Source organism: Salmo salar, chromosome ssa08 (assembly GCF_905237065.1).
Source record: "Salmo salar chromosome ssa08, Ssal_v3.1, whole genome shotgun sequence".
Lineage (NCBI taxonomy): Eukaryota > Metazoa > Chordata > Actinopteri > Salmoniformes > Salmonidae > Salmo > Salmo salar.
In genome coordinates, this window is record NC_059449.1 from 7,383,737 (window position 1) to 7,407,154 (window position 23,418).

The 23,418-nt window shown below is 43.1% G+C and overlaps 1 protein-coding gene across 5 annotated transcripts in view; it reads right to left on the reverse strand.

Annotated features, from left to right (window-relative positions):
* LOC106609886 (bifunctional UDP-N-acetylglucosamine 2-epimerase/N-acetylmannosamine kinase) overlaps positions 1-23,418 on the reverse strand; it is a 38,999-nt gene that overhangs the window by 2,575 nt on the left and 13,006 nt on the right. For 2 of the 5 annotated variants that reach the window (XR_006770775.1, XM_014208917.2), the window contains 12 exons: positions 18,507-18,696; positions 14,013-14,224; positions 13,405-13,651; positions 12,761-12,968; positions 11,700-11,852; positions 10,886-11,098; positions 10,467-10,554; positions 5,785-5,998; positions 4,267-4,396; positions 3,555-3,776; positions 1,530-1,712; positions 1,201-1,320 (listed from right to left, as the gene is read on the reverse strand). Coding sequence is in view for 4 of the 5 variants with exons in the window: in XM_014208917.2 (XP_014064392.1) it covers positions 1,201-1,320; positions 1,530-1,712; positions 3,555-3,776; positions 4,267-4,396; positions 5,785-5,998; positions 10,467-10,554; positions 10,886-11,098; positions 11,700-11,852; positions 12,761-12,968; positions 13,405-13,651; positions 14,013-14,224; positions 18,507-18,635 (2,119 nt within the window). In the remaining variant the exon portion in view is untranslated. Of the gene's footprint in view, positions 1-1,200; positions 1,321-1,529; positions 1,713-3,554; positions 3,777-4,266; positions 4,397-5,784; positions 5,999-10,466; positions 10,555-10,885; positions 11,099-11,699; positions 11,853-12,760; positions 12,969-13,404; positions 13,652-14,012; positions 14,225-18,506; positions 18,697-21,734; positions 22,021-23,418 lie in introns of those variants that run through there. The other 3 variants (XM_014208918.2, XM_045722690.1, XM_014208919.2) reach the window with 2 other exon arrangements.

A 23,418-nucleotide genomic window follows, 5' to 3' on the forward strand; every position in this document is an offset into this window, starting at 1 on the left:
TGTTTCCTTTCAAATAGTATCAAGAATATGCATATCCTCGCTTCAGATCCTGAGCTACAGGCAGATAAATGACATACCCAAATCTTTGGCGAAAATGGAAAAAAAAGGGTCCGATCCTTTTTAAGCATGTTCACGTTAATAATTATGATGTATTAAACCACCCAGACACATCAAAGATACAATCGTTCTTCTGAACTGAGCTGCCGGACAGAAAGGAAGCTGCTTAGAGATGTCACCATGAGGCCATTGGTGATTTTAAAACGGATACAGTTCAACGGCTGTGATGGGAGTAAAACTGAACATTGTAGTGACTCCAAAATAAATGACAGCGTGAAAAGAAGCATACAAATATACGGAACAAAATTATATATGTATGCAACAACGCACTAAAGTAATACTGCAAAAAACATTTTTTTTGCGTAAATGCAAAGCCTTACGTTTGGGGCAAATCCAAAAACACATCACTGAGTAACTGCCTCCTTATTTTCAAGCATGGTGGTGGCTGCAGCATGGTATGGGTATGCTTGACATTGGCAAAGACTGGGGAGTTTTTTAGGATGAAAAAGAAACAGGATGGCGCTAAGCACAGTCAAAATCCTAGAGGAAAACCTGATTCAGTCTGCTTTACACCAGACACGGGGAGAGGAATTCACCTTTTAGCAAGACAATAACCTACACTGGAGTTGCTAACAAAGAATACAGTGACTGCTCCTGAGTGGCCAAGTTACAATTGAGTTAAATCTGTTTGAAAATCTAAAGCAAGACTTAAATGGCTGCCTAGCAATGATCCCAAAAACCTTGGCAGAGCTGGAAGAATTTGAAAAATATAAAATGGCCAAATATTGCACAATCCAGGTGTGCAAATCTCTTATGGAGACATACCCAAGAAGACTCTCAGCTGTAATCACTACCAAAAAGTGTTTCTCATATGCATTGACTCAGGGGGGTGAGTATTTATCTAATCAAGGTATATAAGTGCTTTATGTTTCATTCATTTTTTTTAATGTTTGAATTTTTCTTCCACTGAGTATTTTGTGTAGATCATTGACAACATTAAATGTAATACCACTTTTTAACAATCAAAATGTGAAGAAATCCAAGGGAGGTGTAGACTTTCTACAGGCACCGCATCACTTAACTTATGAAGGAGTAGGTCTGATGTAAGGTGATGTTCAACCAACATAATGAGCGTGGACCCACCTGTTCTGAGAACAGCTTCAGCCTTGCGGTTGCCCAGGCGGGCTGCGTTGATGAGGTGGATGGCGCTGATGGACTCAGCCTTCTTCAGATCCACCATCCCCTCCACCTCCAGCAGTTCCTCTGGAGAACCAAAACAGACACAGGCCAGGGGTCGAATCAACATCTCTTTTTCATAAGACGTGTTGTTTTAAGCTTTGCAGCCCTCACTGGTGAAGACGGACACCCAATGTGTGCCTGGTTCAATGTATTATAACCACCATGCCTTATGCTTTTCGGTTTTAAGTAAAGGATTACCAAAAAAAATCTAATCAAGAAGTGTTCTAACTAACCGTCATGGAGCCTCTTGGCTTCTTTCTGCAGGGCCATGCCTGATGCGTAGGCCTCGATGCAGCCACGGCTGCCACACATACACTCCGGCCCGTCCAGAGACACCATGATGTGGCCCAGCTCGGCCGCGCAGAACGTACTGCCGTGGATCAGCTCGTTGTGCTGGATGATGCCCCCGCCGATGCCTGTTCACAAATCAAACAGAATGGTTAGTGGTGCCCCCGTCGGTGTGGCTTCCCGATCAGCACGACTACCTTATTCGTTAGGGGTCCTTTGTTAGCAAGGTTGAGACACCCCTATAGTGACAAATGTTGTTTTGATAGCTACGCCTTACTTCATTTTGATGCGTAGCTACGCTGGCATGAACGAGCAATCCTTATGTTGTGACTCATAAAAAAAACTAACGTGTGGTGCATCTTGTGCACCAGCTTGATGATAGCTAACATTAGCTAGCTGACTGATTAGCGAGCTAAGCAAGGTAACTGTTTAACTAGCTAATTGTTATGTTCGTTCCTTGATCAATGATCGCTACGCTGCGTCCCTATGGGCGACGGAACTTCGCTTAGAACGGATTTTGTGCAAATCAGGAAGAAGCCATGCTTATTGGGTCGCTACACCTGTTCAGAAATGACACACAACGGTTAAGTCCAGAGACACACACACACACACACATTACATACATACATACATACACACACACGAGAGAGAGAGAGTTGTGTCAGCTTTTAGAACGGCTGCCATGTTAGCGTCTTTATTCTCTACATTTTGGAGATGTAACACGAGAGCGCCTCCAACAATTCCCTATATGAAATGACCCGCTGTACACAAGCAAAACAGAGGGGGGGAATTTAACAGACGTTTTTATTGACTAACATGTGTTTCCACGTCTGTACTGTGTTGTGGTGTCAACAAATTGCATATCTGCTTTCACTGGACATATTCATTAGATATTGAAAACTATCAGAAATAAAACAGCACAACACAGAAGCGTCAATTATCAGTTAGCAACGGCTATGGAGGAGAAAGTGGCGCTCTCCGGAACGTTCAGACAGAAACCACATTGGCCCCAATCTAGATATGACTGGTTAAGTGTAAGTAATTAAACGGACCAATATTTGTATTTTATATGAATTAGTTAAAAATGGCCGCTTTTGGAATGTGGAACTTGACTATATAAAATCATATTGTTATGTCTGATATCAAAGAACAGAGGCATGGAATGAATGTCGTCATGCCGGTTTGCAGACAGTAGAAATGTTTCAAACCCCGAACAATTATGCGCAGGTGTGTCTGTAAACTGTATTTACAAAATAAGTTTGACATGGGCAAATTATTTTGTCGTCAGTGAAATAGATCTGACAAATGGCTATTAATGCTTTTTGGCGTGTATAGCCTATTTATCGAATAACCAGGTGTCGCAACGTTAAGCTTTAATTAAGCTGTCATTAACCTATGATTTACACATTAGCACTGCGTTAAGAGATTATACACAAACATGTGCTTTCATCGTTGCGATCGTTTCTAATGCCTCATGCCACGTAGATTAAAAATGTCATTGTCCTCAGGAAAAGTTCTCAAGTGAATGAAATAGAAATCTTAATAGTATCAGTAGCATTGTCAAAACATGGTTACGGTGAGGTTTTTTCCCCTTTAGTCGCTCACTTCGTAAAAAAAAAAAATCTAAATGGTTTGCAAATGCCTCAAAGACAATTACCTCATTCAACAGGGGGTAGCCGTGGAGGACTGTGTTCCAGGACACAAATCCAGTTTTTCAATACCTTTTCAATCTATTCAAAATGAGAAACGGTACTGACTGACATCTGATTGCCTAGTTTCGATTGGTCTGCTATGCACGCGATCCACCCACACAGTCATTTTTTACTATCCATCTCATCTGGGTGTGGAATGTATTCAACCTTTGCAAATAATCTAACCTTAAGTTAAAAAGGTTATAATGATAGTCATGCATATTTCATAGAAACACGATAAACAGAAAATGAAATCAACAGAATGAACGGTAATAGTACCTGTTCCAGTGATGATGGTGACAAAGTTCTCCACTCCTTTGCCGTGGCCAAACTTCTTCTCTGCCAGGGCGGCACAGTTGCCGTCGTTGTCGACCCAGATGGGCAGGTGGAGGGCGTCAGAGATGGGGGTGCGGATGTCGATGGAGCTCCACTCCTGGATCAGCTTGGTGGAGTGGAGGATCACACCCTCCTGGGGGTTCACCCTGCCCCCAGTCGACACACCTGAGGGGGGTGGAGGAGAGCGAATCAGATCCTGTCAAACTAGGGGTCTTTTCCTACTAGCTACTAACAAACTCTTTATTGAGGAAAAATGTACTTATGACTGTGATATGTGGTCGTCTCACCTAGCTACCTTAAGATGAATGCACTAATAACTAAGTCGCTCTGGATAAAATCGTCTGTGAAATTACTCAAATGTAAAAAATGATTATATAGTGAGAAAACTAGGGACTACGCAGACTTTGAAGCGTATTTATTGTCGCTGAGCACAACAAACTGGGGCAAGAGATTGTGACGTTTACGCATTTAAAACATTGAATAAAGTTCAGTTATTTGACACAAGTACAGTGAAATGGTTCAATTGCAAGCCCCGCCCAACATTTGGTATAGTCAATGTGCTTCCTGACAGATTCGCATAAGAAAAGGTTGCCATATTCAAGTGCAATTCAAAACATAAAAAGGGACATTTCATGAAGGAGAGAAAGCCACGTACCCACTCCCAGAATCCGGCAGTTGAGATGAACAGCGTCAAAGACTGCCTCCGTACACATCTTCAGTATCAGCTCGATCCTCGCCTCGTAGGTTTTGGGGTTCGTCTGAGTGTACTTCTTCACTATCTTACCCTACAATTAAAAAATATGTATATATAAAAATAAACAAATCTGACCAATACACTAATACTTAAAATAAAATGTTCCTTAAATTACATTTTATTTTTGCCCATATATAAAATAATAAAGTATATGCCATTTAGGAGACGATTTTATCCGAAGCGAGTTAGTCATCCTATTGGTGGCCCCAGCAGAGCTCTAACCCACAACCATACAAGTGTCTTGCTCTACCAACTCAGCCACAGAGAACCAACAAGTTTTAAATTGTTGCCCACAAAGATAAGATATTTCATGCAGATAAATCCACTTGTTCAACACAATCAACCGATAAGTACAGTTGGTACATTATTTGATAAGGAAGGCCACACAAGGAAAGGAAAACACAATGTGTTGGTTGACAAGTCAGTGCTTGTCTGACGTCAGCGATTTCATTAAATATATCAGCGTCTCAGAAGAATGTTATACCTAACAGCCACTATTCAGCTGAGCGGCACATGCTCATGGTGTTACTCACGGTAAAATCATAAATCAAATGGGGCCTAATCAAGATAAAAATGTGTTAAAAGACAGACGACTTCCGTTAGGCTAAAGAATGATCGGTTGACATTCTAATCTAACCATTAGTCATGAAGTTGGAGAATAGAAGATATGACTTCTCACTGTTGACATTTGTGTTCAACTCCAGCTTACTCCACTGACGAAAAGCAGTTTTAGACAACACACATGCCCGCGACAAATAATAACAAATGACATTTCTATAGCGCTTTACACAATCTGAAAGCGCTTCAAAAGCAAAAAATAAACAAGCAACACATCATGACTAGCCTGGCTATAGTTAGGTCAACCAAGAGAGGCCAAGTCTTTGAGTGCATGCATCCTCCAAAGATGGAGAGGGACAGTTCATGGCTTGATCAGGCTAGAAATGGTACAGGCCTGGGGCTTCTTCCATGAGAAGTGCAACGTTACAAAAATAGAACAGAATTGACTTAATTCTTGGTTGTGTTGAAAGGCAAATTCTTTCAGCTCTGTACATCATGCCATCTTGGTATGGTAAATATTTTTATCTGAAACTTTTCTAGTTCCATCGATCATTTCTTCATACATTTCTAGGGACCTTTGGTGGTTATGGGCATTCTAAACTATCAACCACCATCACAAACCTGAACTAGTTGGGTGTAGAGGGATGATGAACCCACATGGATGGTTAGACAGAAATCTGAGAAGCACACGGCAATGAGAGAATAGATGGATAGTGTAATGTACTGTGTGTTTATTTTGCTGATGTATGACCAGGAAGAGGATTTATGCTTTTAACCAATCCCGACTAATAATGGTAAGATAAATAAGAATAACAAATCTAACATGCAGTGTACCCCCCCACCTCACCACTACCACCGTACCCTCATGCTGACGATGGCCACGCGGAGGTTGGTCCCCCCCAGGTCGACAGCTAGGGCGCTCTGAGTCTCCAGGATGTGGTCGATGTCTTGGGAGATGTCCCACTCCTTGACGGGGGGGAAGCAGAAGGTCTTCTGCAGCGGCTCATCAAGGTCGATGGTCTGCAGGAACTTCAGGATGCGAGGCACCGCATTCCCGTCGCCGTAGATCTTCGAGCTGGTGGGGGGGAAAAAAATTAAAATCACACGGATGAAGAAGAGGGGAATTTTTGTGAGATTTCAGTTCTATATGAAAAATGGAAGTTGTGAGGGTTACTATAAATAAATACATACTACCGTTCAAAAGTTTGGGGTCGCTTAGAAATGTCCTTGTTTTTGAAAGAAAAGCACATCTTTTGTCCATTAAAATAATATCAAATTGATCAGAAATACAGTGTAGACATTGTTAATGTTGTAAATTACTATTGTAGCTGGAAACGGTAGATTTTTTATGGAATATCTACATGGGCGTACAGAGGCCCATTATCAGCAACCATCACTCCTGTGTTCGCTAATCCAAGTTTATCAATTTAAAAGGCTAATTGATCATTTAGAAAATGCTTTTGCAATTATGTAAGCACAGCTGAAAACTGTTGTTCTGATTAAAGGAGGAATAAAACTGGCCTCCTTTAGACTAGTTGAGTATCTGGAGCATCAGCATTTGTGGGTTTGATTACAGGCTCAAAATGACCAGGAACAAAAACTTTTCTTCTGAAACTCGTCAGTCTATTATCATCAGTCTATTATTGTTCTGAGAATTGAAGGCTATTCCATGTGAGAAATTGCCAAGAAACTGAAGATCTCGCACAACTCTGTGTACTACTCCCTTCACTGAACAGCACAAACTGGCTCTAACCAGAATAGAAAGGGGAGTGGGAGGGCTAGGTGCACAACTAAGCAAAAGGACAAGTACATTAGAGTGTCTAGTTTGAGAAACAGACACCTCACAAGTCCTCAACTGGCAGCTTCATTAAATAGTACCCGCCAAACACCAGTCTCAACGTCAATAGTGAAGAGGCGACTCCGGGATGCTGGACTTCTAGACATTTCTAAGTGAACTCAAACTTTTGAATGGTATTGTATATACATCCCCATCCCTATATATCTTAGAGCTGAAACAGGAGATGGGAGATTTTAGCTTTTAGACCTTCATTTAACAAGCCAAGTCAGGTTTAAAGGTTTAAGAATGACTAAAAGAGCCAATTCTGCCGCAAATATATATATACTGCTCAAAAAAATAAAGGGAACACTTAAACAACACAATGTAACTCCAAGTCAATCACACTTCTGTGAAATCAAACTGTCCACTTAGGAAGCAACACTGATTGACAATAAATTTCACATGCTGTTGTGCAAATGGAATAGACAACAGGTGGACATTATAGGCAATTAGCAAGACACCCCCAATAAAGGAGTGGTTCTGCAGGTGGTAACCACAGACCACTTCTCAGTTCCTATGCTTCCTGGCTGATGTTTTGGTCACTTTTGAATGCTGGCGGTGCTTTCACTCCAGTGGTAGCATGAGACGGAGTCTACAACCCACACAAGTTCAGGTAGTGCAGCTCATCCAGGATGGCACATCAATGCGAGCTGTGGCAAGAAGGTTTGCTGTGTCAGCGTAGTGTCCAGAGCATGGAGGCGCTACCAAGAGACAGGCCAGTACATCAAGAGACGTGGAGGAGGCCGTAGGACGGCAACAACCCAGTAGCAGGACCGCTACCTCCGCCTTTGTGCAAGGAGGAGCAGGAGGAGCACTGCCAGAGCCTTGCAAAATGACCACCAGCAGGCCACAAATGTGCATGTGTGTGCTCAAATGGTCAGAAACAGACTCCATGAGGGTGGTATGAGGGCCCGACGTCCACAGGTGGGGTTGTGCTTACAGCCCAACACCGTGCAGGACGTTTGGCATTTGCCAGAGAACACCAAGATTGGCAAATTCGCCACTGGCGCCCTGTGCTCTTCACAGATGAAAGCAGGTTCACACTGAGCACATGTGACAGACGTGACAGAGTCTGGAGACGCCGTGGAGAACGTTCTGCTGCCTGCAACATCCTCCAGCATGACCGGTTTAGCGGTGGGTCAGTCATGGTGTGGGGTGGCATTTCTTTGGGGGGCCGCACAGCCCTTCATGTGCTCGCCAGAGGTAGCCTGACTGCCATTAGGTACCGAGATGAGATCCTCAGACCCCTTGTGAGACCATATGCTGGTGCGGTTGGCCCTGGGTTCCTCTTAATGCAAGACAATGCTAGACCTCATGTGGCTGGAGTGTGTCAGCAGTTCCTGCAAGAGGAAGGCATTGATGCTATGGACTGGCCCTCCCGTTCCCCAGACCTGAATCCAATTGAGCACATCTGGGACATCATGTCTCGCTCCATCCACCAACGCCACGTTGCACCACAGACTGTCCAGGAGTTGGCGGATGCTTTAGTCCAGGTCTGGGAGGAGATCCCTCAGGAGACCATCCGCCACCTCATCAGGAGCATGCCCAGGCATTGTAGGGAGGTCATACAGGTACGTGGAGGCCACACAAACTACTGAGCCTCATTTTGATTTGTTTTAAGGACATTACATAAAAGTTGGATCAGCCTGTAGTGTGGTTTTGCACTTTAATTTTGAGTGTGACTCCAAATCCAGACCTCCATGGGTTGATAAATTGGATTTCCATTGATTATTTTTGTGTGATTTTGTTGTCAGCACATTCAACTATGTAAAGAAAAAAGTATTTAATAAGATTATTTCATTCATTCATGATGTGTTATTTTAGTGTTCCCTTTATTTTTTTGAGCAGAATATATATATATTTTAAAGGTATAAGTTCATTGAAATGGGGAAATTTAAGATTACTTAAAGGGTGACTGCACTGATTTGGCCTCGTTTTGAAGATTGCTCATTAAGAATTGCTGATTGGCTGACAGCCGTGGTATATCAGACCATATTCCATGGGTATGAACAATTTTCTTTTTTTTCTGCTGTAGTTACATTGGTAACCAGTTCATAATAGCAATAAGGCACCTAATATTACCAATATGCCATGGCTAAGGTCTGTATCCAGGCACGACGCAGAACAGCCTTTAGCTGTGGTATATTGGCCATATACCACACCCCGTCAGGCCTTATTGCTTAACTGTACCGTGGCAGTTACGGTTGTTTGTCCCTCCTGAGTCACCGTAGCAACAACATAGCCACTTGCTCAAAATATTAAAATGGTCAGAATTAATCCGTAATCAAGACATCTGTAATTAAATGTCGAAGATTTTGCCGAGAAGGTTTTAGTCGCGCAATTCTATATCTAGCGAAGGTGTTTGGTGCAGTATTTCTTAAGTTAAAATGTGCATGATAAACTAGTCAGTACACTGCAGACAGTCTATCAAGTGGCTACGCGCTCAGGACTGATTTCTGGGAACAATAACAGATCTACAACTTCATTATCTGCAAGCTGTCAAACTATCGTAAATAAAGCACAAGCTACAGGCTGTTTATCAGTGCCCTTAATCACTAAATCGCTAAAACTAGGAAATAGTAGCTATCAGGCATATTGAGCAGCCAGGCCACAATCAGCTTATCAAGTCACTGGCGAGGTGCAAAGTTTTGCTTTTTACAACTTTCTCATCATTACCACAGTGTATCTGTCTGACAGTGTTTAATAGGGAATGATGTTACAAAACAGGTTTTGGGGGGGACACTATGCTTACGAATGGGTTTAGGACTACTGACAAGTTCCAGTTGGGAGACAAGTGCACTCTGATCGTCTCAATGATCATTTTGGCAAAGTAAGTGTCAGACTCGAGTGATTGACACTATCAAACACATCAGCAAGTGGCCACTCCATAAAGGGTTTAGGGCCAAGGGTTATTTCAGCATAACATTGGCGACATGTTCTCTTATGTAAACAAGTCTGAGATGCTGAGTAATGGGCAGGTCGGTCTCACAGTCTGGAGGTTCTGGCTGCTATGATTTAATGGAGTGTGCGCAGCTGATAGAGCACAATCAGCACTGTTCTTTCTTTTCGGGCACTGGGCACGATTGTAATCCATCCAACTCACCAGTATGTCGTGACAAACTCCGTTTTGGAAATGATCCTATTTACAGTTTGTAGTCAATTTTGACATTAGAGTTAAAGTTTGACTCGTATCGATGCCACATGGGCCGTTTAAAACCAAATAAGTTGGTTCTAAGCGGCAGTTCACCTTTAAGTTCAGTTCAGAGTGATCTGGAGTTTCTGGAACACACGCTTTCCAGTGTTCCGTTTGTGATACTCAAGGTCTGGGTTGATGGTCACTAGACTTGATACTGAATGTTATGGATTATTCTCCTGTCTGTTGATAGTGTTTGATGCCAGACTGGAAGTACAAGGACCGAGGACACACTGATTATTCACTGTTGTATTGTACTGATGACATCCTGTAAACACTGTGATTCTGTAGCAGCTGAGAAACTCACTGCCTTTTTGTTTTGTCTTCCTACAAGCCTCTTGGGCTGGTGTTCACAGAACATTTGGTGCTGTCTGATTAGGATACAATAGGCCCCATCTCCAAGAGGTCAGTTAGACATTTTCTCTGCTTCTGGGCTGGATGGTGTCTCCCTGTTGCAACTTGTAATAACCCTGTAATAAGCCCTTTTTCTAGAGGTTACGCGATGATGCTTACCAGGGGTATCTCTTCCCGAACTGCAGCTCCAGGGCATGGTAGATCTTATTCTGAGTATCTGCGTCTCGGACATGGAGGACGTTTTCACCTGGAAATAGAAAATACAGCTCAACGTCCTATAAGCATTCATAATGGGACGATTTGAAGAATGACAACAAAGCAATCACCAAACACTCATACTGTACTGGCAAGTTACAATGAAGAACTATACCAGGAAATATACAATGAAAAGTAACACTGGTAACTACAAGTAGGGCCCCTAGCCTGCTCCAAAATGGAGGCCACGCTTGCCTCTAAAATGGCACACCATTTCTCCATTTAGTGCACTACTTTTGACCAGGGCCCATATTCGAGCAGTATATAGGGAATAGGGTGCCATTTTGGACTAAATGGTCATGAACATTAGTAGACCCACCTACCAGTCTCTCTCCCAGTCTGCCTGGACCCCAGGTTGATGACGGGGGTCCCGAAGGCCCCGGCCTCTCTGACGCCACAGCTGCTGTTGCCGATCATGGCCCCAGCGTGACACACCAGCTGGATGAACTGCTCGAAGGGCACGTGCTTCACCGCCCGGAAGTTAGGGTGCTGCTCCACGCCCTTCTTCCTCATCACGCGCACCATCTCCTTACTTCCTGTTGGGGGTCGTCACGGAGACGGGACAGGGGTTGCCAGGAGTTACAAGACGGAACGGAGAAGACTGTGGGATGTCTAATTTAACCGACTCCTACACAGTCCACACTTGGCCATTCAACTGAATGAACTGCAGCCATTTCCTGTTTAGCCGTAGTGTTTCGTTGGATTTGAAGTACTGTACACTTGGTTTCTAATCCTTTCTGGGGACGTTCTACGCCCTTCAAACCAGTCCTAGCCCTAACCATGAGACAGACTGAAGGATTCAGCCCTATACACTAAATTGCATTTACTGTACATTCTGTTGGCATTAGATGAGACGCTTGCTGTAGCGTGTAGGATGAAACCCAAAACATGTCATGCTTGTTCCTAGCCAATTACAGAGGCGGGAACATGTATTAGATCTAAGAAGGAAAAAAGACATGCAGCTGAAATAGATAAGCAGATCCCTTCAACAGAGTAGCCTTCTCACACTATTGACCAAGGAAGGGTTGACACTGTAGTTCCAGCTCCACGATGTGCGTGTGGGGTTGCGCAATACGACGGCGCAAAGAGGAGCGAAATGAGGAAAGGGCGAGGAAAAATAGAGAATCCCCCACTGACCTGCGTCTATGTTGGGGAAGAGGACGAGCGTTCGCTTGTTGAAGGAGATGAGGGCGTCCAACATCAGCTCGTAGATCTTGATGGAGTTCTTGATGTCGGTGGTGACCGGGTGCTGCAGGGCCACGATGTAGTTGTCCTCCTTCACATTGTCTCCTGTGGATGACATTTAGAACATTTTCAGCATTCTAGTACTTTCTGAACAGGGGGAAGTCAACAGTCTACCGCTGCCACTGTTCTTTCTGCCCTGAAGGATTAGCTAAAAGCCCCATAAATTTATGAAATGATTTAACAACATTCTTATGATAACTCGTTTCCCACACCCTTCCACGCCGAAGGTACTAGCTACTATACCATATCACTATATAGTGGTATATGTACTATACCACTGTCCTAAAGTTGGTAATAAAAGGCTGGCCCTTTTAACCTGATTGGCCTGCCAATCACCCTTTATTGAAGCCTCCCCTCATTCCAACCAATCAGGTCGCTTGGATGCACTCCAGGGCACCGCCTACTCACACACCAAGTTAGGGTGCGTTACCTGTATCTCGAGAAGACAAGTTGTTGGGATGCTGACAGACTTTTCACATGCTGTTTCTGAAGTGTTGTGCGTTCATTGACAAGTGCGTGTTGGAAATGAATAGTGGGTTCATGTTGGGTGTAATACCAGCCAGTGTCAGTTATAACTATATGACAAAGACACTGCGACTTTGTCACCTTGGTGATGTAAAGGCAGGCCATGAAACCTAAAACGCCATCACTGTCCTCAGTCCAGGTAACTGTAGCTGACTAGGCCATCAAGGTCAGTACTAATTCCGACCAAGAGATCTGCTGCATATTCAAATAGGAGTTTAAAACTGGTGCTGTGCAGAAACTGTAGCCGTCTTAGTTTGGGTGCTTGACACTGACAGCAGAGGTTGTAATTCCCTGCCTGACAAGGAAAAACTCTGGGCCCTGGAACCTGGCTATTAGTCTGGTATACTGCATTGAACTGCATTCCCCCGCTGAAAAAGTTTGAACGACACTGGTTTAGGGGTTTTAAGCATAGTTACTTCAATACGTACCGAGCCAGTTCCTGATGATGTCCATGTAGTCGTCGCGGTGATGGGCGGCCAGCAGCTTGTCGTAGGAGGGGCAGCCCGCCAACAGGATGCGAGTGTGGTCCTCACACATGGCGATGAGGTGCTGTTCGGCGGTGCGGGTGCAGCAGGCGTGGTAGTGGGCCAGCTTGGAGATGGCGTGACGGATCGAGTCGTCGATGGTGCCGCTCACCTTGGGATGGAAAAGGAGGAAGGATCAGACATCAGGGTAAAAAGTCTGTGTATTGTCTCTGTGGCGGTTCGTTGAGTGTTTGAAGCACTGCTATTGTCCTTAGGGTACAAATAGTCGTTTTTATTGAACCAAGACCATCATTATCTCTGTTATGTTGCCTTTGGTTTCCAGGACTTCTGTGTATTTTTGGTAACCTCGTTATTTTTTATGGTAATAAGCAGGTATTAACTCAGTAATTACATAGTTATATGGCAATTACACAGTAAATAGTAACTAAAATACACAAAACGACAGTTAAAGAACATCCTATATCAAATACCAGGTAACTACAAGCAACCAATATTTGAATCTAGTTATATTCAGGTCCCAACACAGATATACCCTACTTCCTGAAAAATCCTTCAGATATATGACATCACTTCCCCCATTCCCTCACCTCTCCTCCCTCCAGGTGCAGGATGCGAATGTTCATCAGAGCAGCAGCCGTTGCCAGTGCGAGGGCGTCGAAGCGGTCGCCGTGGACGACCAGAACGTCGGGACGGAGACGGTGGAGGACATCTGGCAGCTTGACCAGCGCCAGACCCACCGACTCCACCATGGCTGCCTCGTCCTCCCCGCGCACGATGGTGTGCAGCTTGGAGCCGATGTCAAAGTCATCCTGCTCGATCATCCGGAACGTGTTGCTAAAAGAGGACAGGTGGTCAAACCAATCATTTCGTTCATGAATGAATACATCCTATTAGACAAATTAAAAATACATAAAGTGGCTTCAACTAAGTGAAATGAACAATAAACTAAATATCGTCACGGATAAAAACACAAATTCAGACTTATTTCCATTGTGGTCCTCATTAAGGACAGGAGTTTTTCCTGGTCAGGGCAAGCATTCAGAAAAAAACTTGAGACATGATTACTCAATTAACACTTCTTCCTCAGAGTGCAAATAAACAATGACTGTCATTGTAAAAACATTGGCAAATAGTCGTGATTTCAGTGGATCAGGAAAAACTAGTTCCAGCACACCCACCTCCAGCTCAAACTCACCCATAATCATCAATGAGATGGGATCCCAGCACCACCACCTCTAGCTCAAACTCATCCGGGTTGGCCTTGATGCCAAACATGATGGGTGCCAGCTTGGAGTAGTCTGCCCGGTTACACGTCGCCACGCACACCCGCAGCTTCCTCATGGCTTTGCTCTCCTCCATCTTGTCAGTCTTCTCTCTCATCCTCTGCATTCTCAGATAGTACAGTTCCTGGTGAGCAGAGAGAGAGAGATGATGGTGTTCAGAGTTGAGATGCTGGAATGTCAAAGGAAGCTGTGATGAAAACTGAGGTTTATAGGAGTGGCCTGTGGCCCGATGCTCCTCATCATGTTCTGTGAAGGGAGTAGTACACATCATTGTACGAGATCTTCAGTTTCTTGGCAATTTGTCACATGGAATAGCCTTCATTTCTCAGAACAAGAATAGACTGATGAGTTTCAGAAGAAAGTTCTTTGTTTCTGGCCATTTAGAGCCTGTAATCGAACCCACAAATGCTGATGCTCCAGATACTCAACTAGTCTAAAGAAGACCAGTTTTATTGCTTCTTTAAATCAGAACAACAGTTTTCAGCTGTGCTAACATAATTGCAAAAGGGTTTTCTAATGATCAATTAGCCTTTTAAAATGATAATTTTATGACCCCAAACTTTTTAACGGTAGTGTGTGTGTATATATATATATATATATATATTTTTTTTTAAATAACCTAATAGATACCCCACCTCGCACAGCAACACAGCCTGCTGGGGGGCTGTGAGCACTAAGATTTGTTTTTAGAAGCAATGGGCACAGGCATAACAGTTGGTCTAATTTACTCGAAAGTCTAAAGTGAGACTTTCTTGGCCATTCACACACGTGATACTCCAGTGGCCCTGTTACCAAAGTAACCTGAAAGGGGCGTCTAAACATTGTCTGATATTTCTTAAAACTACTCAGGTCACAAAATATTAAAGAGCAATATACCACATTACTTCTTACTAGTAAAACATTTGTTTTAGAAACATTAAGTATGCACATCCATTTGAATTGTGTTTATTTGTCTGACTGTCTGATGAAACCAAGATTGAAATCTTTGGCCTGAATGCCAAGCGTCACGTCTGGAGGAAACCTGGCACCATCCCTACACTAAAGAATGGTGCTGGCAGCATCATGCTGCGGGGATGTTTTTCAGAGGTGGGGACTGAGAGACTAGTCAGGATCGAGGGAAAGGGTTACTGTGTGTAGATTGATGAGGAAAATAAACAATTTAATCAATTTTAGAATAAAGGCTGTAACGTAACAAAATGTGGAAAAAGTCAAGGGGTCTGAATACTTTCCGAAGGCACTGTATACAAATACGCTTCTGTGTGTTTTGTTTGTAAGCTCAAATGGACAGTGATGTCCAACGGGCCTTTGAAAAACAAAATACTTTCTCTATTATCATAGAATATGGGGTCATCCTGCAGGTGGTTTCTGAAACTAATTCAATCTGTGTGTGAATCCATTAAGTCTAAGTTAGGGAGAGTTTCCTCCCAAGGTCGAGCGAGAAGGCCCTGCTGTACACTCCAGCCGCTAACAAGCTACTTGTATCTGTGGTCTCATGTCAACACTGATGTAATGGTTAAGTTGGTTGCCTGGAAGCTTAGTCAGACATGGTCTACTGGTTTATTGAAAATCTACACTCAAACTGTTGCGATAGGTTTAATTTGATTACTGTAACCAACTTTTTGAAGGCACATGACACAAAAGCAGGTATAAAAAGGGATTCACAAAGAAGTAAAGCTTTGAGAAAATGTTCTTGAGATGTCTAGTACTTTTCTCCCGGGTGCTGCATCATGGCTGCCTGCTTCGACACCTGTCATGTCTCTGCTTGTCTTTGTCAATAAAACGTCTCATTCTCTGTAAGCCATCCTGATCTCTCTTCATCATCAATTACCTAGAGTCCTTCGACAGCCTTAGCCAATTTTTTTCTTCGACTATTACAGAATGTTTCTGCAGTGAACATATTATGAATGCACTTCAGTGGTATAAATATCAATGAAGAAAAGTATTGATACAGCCTACCCTAGGCTACGCTGTAAGATCGATCAAAGTCTAAAATCAAATTCAACAGAACCAAAAATATATATTTAAAAAAAATCTGAACTGATACCACGTCAAGATAGCTCATAGGATAATATTTACACAGTATAGGTTAACCCCTGATAAGATCAACGTCAACAAAACAAAACGATTGTGGACTTATGGAAACAGTAGAGGGAGCACCCCACTATCCACATCGACGGGACAGCAGTGGAGGGGAAAAGTTAAGTTCCTCGGCGTACACATCACGGACAAACTGAAATGGTCCACCCACACAGACAGTGTGATGAAGAAGGCACAACAGCGCGTCTTCAACCTCAGGAGGCTGAAGAAATTTGGCTCGTCACCTAAAACCCTCAAACTTTTACAGATGCACAATTAAGAGCATCCTGTCGGGCTGCACAACCGCCTGGTACGGCAACTGCACCGCCCATAACGGCCGGGATCTCCAGAGGGTGGTGCGGTCTGCACAACGCGTCACCGAGGTCAACCTACCTGCTCTCCAGGACACCTACAGCACCCAATGTCATAGAAAGGCCAAAAAGATCAAGGACAAGAACCACCCGAGCCACTGCCTGTTCACCCCGCTATCATCCAGAAGGCGAGGTCAGTACAGATGCATCAAAGCTGGGAACGAGAGACTGAAAAATAGCTTCTATCTCAAGGCCACCAGACTGTTAAAACAGCCATCACTAACACAGTGAGGCTGCTGCCTACATAGACTTGAAATCGCTGGCCACTTCAATAAATGGATCACTAGTCACTTTAAATAATGTTTACATATCTTGCATTACTCATCTCATATGTATATACTGTATTTTATACCATCTATTGCATCTTGGCTAGACCGCTCGGTCAATGCCCATCCATATATTTATATGTACACATTCTTATTCCATCCCTTCACCCCTTCAATAGAACTGAGACTAGAGAACAGTGAAGTCTTCCACTAGCTGTGATGTAATAATTAACTAGCAGCAGAGCACAAATGCAGCTGTACCAACGCCCAGGCAAACAGACTCCTAAAAACAACTGCAGCCAAAAGAACACAACTGTAAAAGTTACGGTGTACTACTAACTACAGGTTACTATTGACAGAAGCGTCAACAAGTAACCCAGCCTGGACGCTCCTGGAGGTGGTTTAAAAATGGGACTGTGCCAGACATTGTCCTTAAGTAATCACCTTTGAGGTTTCAACTTCGGAGCTGATGATCGACGGTGACAATAAGTCATTCAACGCAAACTGAGATTTTTACATTTGGTTTCCCAGACCCAGATTCAAAGACTTCTCCGCTGAAAATTATTTTTTAAATCTAGGACAGGCTAAATCAAGGCTGCTCACCACAGCATAGTTTTGACACCCAGTTTTTTGGTTTTTTTTTTTTTTTAACGAATGTAGTACAGAGCAAGACAGTGGGCCTACATTCAGGCACCGTCACAGCATCCAAACGACTACAAATACTGAAGACGCCTAGCTGACCTTTCCCCCAATAAACCTGGGATATCAAGGTATAGCCCGTGAACCGCTCTAACTTTCATAAAAAGATATAGCTAGGGACCCAAATGTTGTGACATTCTTAACATAAGGAGTGATGACCATCAGTTGGCATCAATGTATTAGCCTACAACCGAACATTTTGTAGTATGTCACCTTGGAAACAAACCCATTGCATTCAGTGACGTGTGAAGTGATGAAAGACACGGTGCCTCCATTGAACATGTCACATTCACATCATCTCAAAGTCATAAGTAGTATTCAAAATGATTAGGCTACACTATCAACCAGAAGAGAAACCGTCGCATTTTTTTCAGTGAACTGGCCAACTACCCACACAGTACAGTTTGAGCACAGCCATACAAGAGGCACAAAAAAAAATCCCATTCAACTGCAACATGAAATTAAATCTTTATCCTTTGGTTTGTTGAACAACAAGAGAAACATTGGGCAGTCCATGCATTCAGACAGACAGCCAATGCATTCATCACAACAATCCAACCAGCCCATCCCCTCTCTGCATCTCTCTCCCTGACACACACACAGCCTGTAGACTATGCCGGTTGTCTCACTGAACCGCTAACATGCTAGCCAGGCATTTTCCTCCCCGCACTGGGTTGGTTCTTAGGGTGCGTTTACATAGGCAGCCCGATTCTTGATGTTCTCTTCACTAATTGGTCTTTTGACCAAAAAGATCAGCTCTGAAAAAGATTGGATGTGAAAAAAGCTGATGTGATTGGTCAAAAGAAAAAAAGATCTGAATTTGTCTGCCTGTCTAAACGTAGCCTTCAAGCCAGAATCCACCCTCCCTCTGACACACACTGCCCTTGTTTCCAATGAAGTGTCACAAGACCGGGGCTGCTTCCTACTCTGAGCGATAAGGGGAGCCGCAGCATGCGAGGAGGAAAAAAGGAGGATAAAAGCCACCTTGACTCACATGAGGGTTTCTGCCTATAGGCCTTGGACGCATGGTCAGTCCACTCCGCGATCCACTCCTCTCCCGCTCTCTTTCAGAGCTCCCCCTCTCTCCTCCTTTCTTTGGTCTCTTCCCTTCCCGTCGGATCATTTGAAAGGCTCACTGCAAAAGGCTAGCTGGTCTTCCTCCTAGCTGACAAAGCAGCAGCAGCCTGTCGAGAGAGAGTAAAGAGGGGAGGAGGGGCCTTCCCTCATCTGACTCAAGAGAGCCCTGATTGGCTGCTGGGCGAGAGGGAACGATTGAAGCTTCCTGCATCGAAGCCTCTTACAGCCAGGGCCCAATATATTACAGACTGACTATGACCTCAACAACCCAGATAAATCAATGCTTAATAAGAAATGTGAGGCCAATAACCATATATTGATAATGAAGCGAAGTCTTTTTTCCCCCCTAATGTTGCAAACCCAGCTTTCTGTTGTCACCCAGAGTTACACCCTGTTGTCACCCCCAAGCTAAAGGCTCGTCACACAATATTTTAAAACAGCAGGTTTTTAAAGGACAATAGAGTTCAGTCATGTTCTTTGTTGTCGTGGAAAATCAAGTATCATGATTTGTGGTATTGCGATACGGGTACCGTGACAACCATAGGTCTGGGAATCAATGACCATCATTTCCCCCTTACTAATCAATAAATATGTCAGTATCAACACATCAGCAGTGAATTATAGACCAAAGGGTTTCTTGACAACACTCCAAAAGCCCCTCTCTTTAACCTTAGATGCACTCTCAAACCAAATTTAAAAAATCATACAGAATACAACATTTCTATCACATTTCTTCCTACTTGAAGCTTTTTATTGTGATGGAGTCAAACCCGTTTTTCTTCTGTTTGGAGTTATTTTGTCTGCCTTCCATGTTCGTTGGAGTGGAAGTCACAACAGTTGTAGTAGATATCACTTGATCAGCCATCCTTTGAAGACGGTAGACCTTGCTTAGCGCTGGGCAATATGGACAAATCTATGGGTGATTCACAATAAGCTTTGTTGTACAATTAAAGGTCAAATACACTGCATTTCATATAGTCAGCAATAACCTAATGAATTCAGGGTTATACCTAGCCTAAATATAAGCCTTCCACGACCATAAGATCCACTAATAATTTCATTATTTTATCAATATAGTTTAACTGTTTTTTTGACAATAATCACTGATCTGGCTTTCAAGTAGGTCTATGAAAATGTCCTTTTCGTTACAAATTTACCCAGAACCCTGCATAACGCACATTCACGAATAATAACAACTAGCTTCTTGTAGCAGGCATTATAGAAAATGAACACAAGTCTCAAACAATCTCGCAAGCACAAGCCCACGTTCTAGTGAGTAGCCAGTTCATGTTTTATATTTAAAGTCAAGCCAACTTGGATCTATTTGCTAGCAAACAACAAGGTAGAACAGTTGGAATGTTATGAACACACCCTTCTGTCCAACTGTTTGAACAGCATACTAGCCTGTCTACTTTGTTCAGATGTTGAAGTCAAGTGGACGACCTTGAGAGAACAAGTTTCCAATTCCTTATATAATTGTGTTTTATGTTTATTGCACATTTCTAAAACTAATTAGACAGCTAGTATAACAGTCTTTGGCTAAAACGCTTCTAGCGAACCGCAATGTCCGCGTGCCACAAACTGAGCATTCATTTTCCAGAATAAATGTTCATTAATTCTTCCGTTTTAGTAGTGTCTGCTCTGCCCCCAATTTCAGTAGTTAAGACATTAACAGGGTATCGTTAGAAAGGCTAACTTCTGTATTACAGTAAAAATAAATGTTTCAATGTGTTTTTGGTGTCCATATGACAGATTCCGTTGGACTAAACCTCTGATGCAATTAGCGAGTTGAAATCTCGTCAGTGAGAAATGAGTGATATGGTTGAGGGGCTTGGTGTGTGTGTGTGTGTGAGTGTAAATGGAAAGGTTCACAGCCTACAGTCATTGCACACAGCACAGAAGGGGCGAAGGAACCAAAAACACGAGAACAGGCGGACATAAACGCTCATAAAACAACTTGATTCTTGCGATACAATCATTTAGAATATTGCGCAAAAACAAATTAATTCGACATGTCGCCAGCCCTAGCCTAGTTACACCAAAAGGAATAATTAAATCCTGTTGTATATATTCTTGCCCTGTCTACATACCACCTAGATGAGACGAATGCGAGGTGGGTGGAGGACTGAACATATTATATGCTAGGCACGGAATTCACAGGGACCTCACAATCAGTGGCGGTTCTAGACCATTTCAACTGGGGGGGGGGCCAAGCTGGGGCCAGTTGTACTGTTAGAGGGGCCTGTTACATTAGACGTTATTGTTGTCATATCGTTTTCTTCACTGCATTGCAGACAAAAGACCGTGTTCATAATCATTCAACAATTTATTTGCATTTTCTGTCTAATAATGAACTATAGCTAAAATTAGTTATGTAAAAAATGGGGTCCAAAATTGTTGTCACAGGGGCACTGGCCCCCCAGAACCGCTAGTACTCACAATACGATATTATTGTAACGACCCTGGGTTTATAAGCGCGGATATCGACTCTGCCACTTGAGCATGCTTTTGCGGCACAGTCGATACCGCGCTGGACTTCGGGCTAGAAGGTCGAGGGTTCGAGACCTGCTCCCTGCTGTTTCATTACAATATCGCGACACTTAGGTGACGATACCATATGCATTGATATTCTCAGGATTTCACATGCATTTTATTTGATACTGAGATTTTATTGCGATTTCATGTTCCAAACCCAGATAACGCGCGTACCTTTGGCCGACGTATGCATCTATCTACGTAGTTTGGAGAAGATCTCAATGAGACATCAGAACAGAATGTCGATGTATAAAACAATGCAGAACTGTAAAATGTAGGCATTCTAAATACATCAAAGTATTGCCGTTTATACAGCGTTTGCTAATTGGCATCTTCCCAATGTATACATCGTGCCTGCGTTGGGCGTGTGCCATCTGGGAACATATTGCGCACTACGTCTGCTTCAGAGAGACAGAGAGCATGAGAACATTTGTTTTGATCAGTCATGAAAGAAGAAGAAAAAAACATGCTGGCTCACTATTTAAAAAGATGGGAGAAAAGCTATAGGATAAATACTGGAGTTTTGGCACAGGCACAGCCGACTATCGCCAATGCTATACCCCCACCCCATTACTGCTACTGTAGATAGGCCTAGTTCGTAAACACTTACTGGGTGTGAACTGACATCTGCCAAAGCCAGGAATGTTTCCCATCATGAAACACGGAGTTGGAACGTAGCCTGCGCCCTCTACACATGCACGTACACACACTTCATTTTCTCATGCAAAAAAAAAAAGCGTCTTCTGTGTTGAATAAAGTTTCCATTGTTGTTCGAAACGGAAGGCGAACGCATAGGACAATTAAGTAACACCAAATTGGTCCGGCCTAGTAATGAATAATTGACAAGAATTTGATGACATAATCTGTGCTCATTTCTACAACAAAGCAAAAAAAAAAAAAACACACAAAAAACGGTCCCTTTTCAAATTCACAGTAAAATATAAAACCTAAACTAATCGCAGCGGTGTTGGGTTAAATGCAGAAGACACATTTCATTTGAACGCATTCAGTTTTACAACTGACTAGGTATCCCCCTTTCCCTTCCCATACCTATTCTCCCCCCGCCCCCAATAAAGCAGTAGGCCAAATAGAATGACAAAAGTATCACCTCACCGTGCAGGCTTCCCCTCTAAAAAACAACAGTGCAGAAGAAAGAGAGCAAACAAAACTAAAAGAAGGTATCATTAACCTACCCAGGACAAATATGTTTACTAGCCTAGTTCCAAGAACAGCATAGGCCTAATTACAGTCAGTCACAGATACTTATTATAATTATTAGCCTAAGGTAAACACAATATACATAGTTATTAATAGTTGTAAGGTGAGATACTAAACAACACATCGTTTTTTTAATTGAACCTTTATTTAACTAAGCAAAGTCAGTCAAGAACTAATTCTTATTTACAATGAGGGCCTAGGAACAGTGGGTTAACTGCCTTGTTCAGGGGCAGAAGGACAGATTTTTAGCTTGTCAGCTCGGGGGTTTCGGTTAATGGCCCAACGCTCTAACCACTAGGCTAGACAGATACTTCGTCATAACAGTTGGGTTCCAGGCATGACATAGAACTTAATTCAGCATGGGCTATTGACACACTGTGGACTGATACACCCAAATGGAGCCAGCCAACAAGAAACATGTCAGCTCTGAGCACAGTGTGAAATGTGGTCCACAAATGAAACATCTAGGCCTATCCTGTGTCAGAAACAATTCACGAAGTAGGCTACACGCGCAAAGGAAATGACTAGGTTAGTTGTAGCTAGCACCAGAATGATTATGGATACTTTTCTTACACAACGTCATGATACTTGAGAAATAGGCTAGATTTCACCTCATGTTGTGACAGAACCCGTTAGTCCTAACTCTACTACTCCTATCCATTGTTCCTTCCATGTTGAAATACCTACTCCCTGCACTGGCACTCCCAAAACATCACTTGACTAATGGGCGTAGCTCAGGGCTGAATCAGGTTCCCCAACTGGGGTTGGAGTAAAAACCTACAGGATGATACCAGGAACAGGGCATCAGTACTTCATTTGAGCCAGATCCCACCGGAACCTCTGTTTAGGACTGCCGCTTTCCAGGAACCTATTTGCCAGAAACAGTTTCTTCTCGCGGCACGTACAATAATTTTCACTTTGCAGTTAAAGAATTTGAATAAAAAACAGAGTTAAAATCATGTTGACTGCCCCCCCCTTAAGCCACAACAAATAAACTGAAATCTGTGAACAAACATGTTTTCACAACTAAACATATTTCACCGTTGACAGCACACTCAAGGAATGAAGGAGAGCGA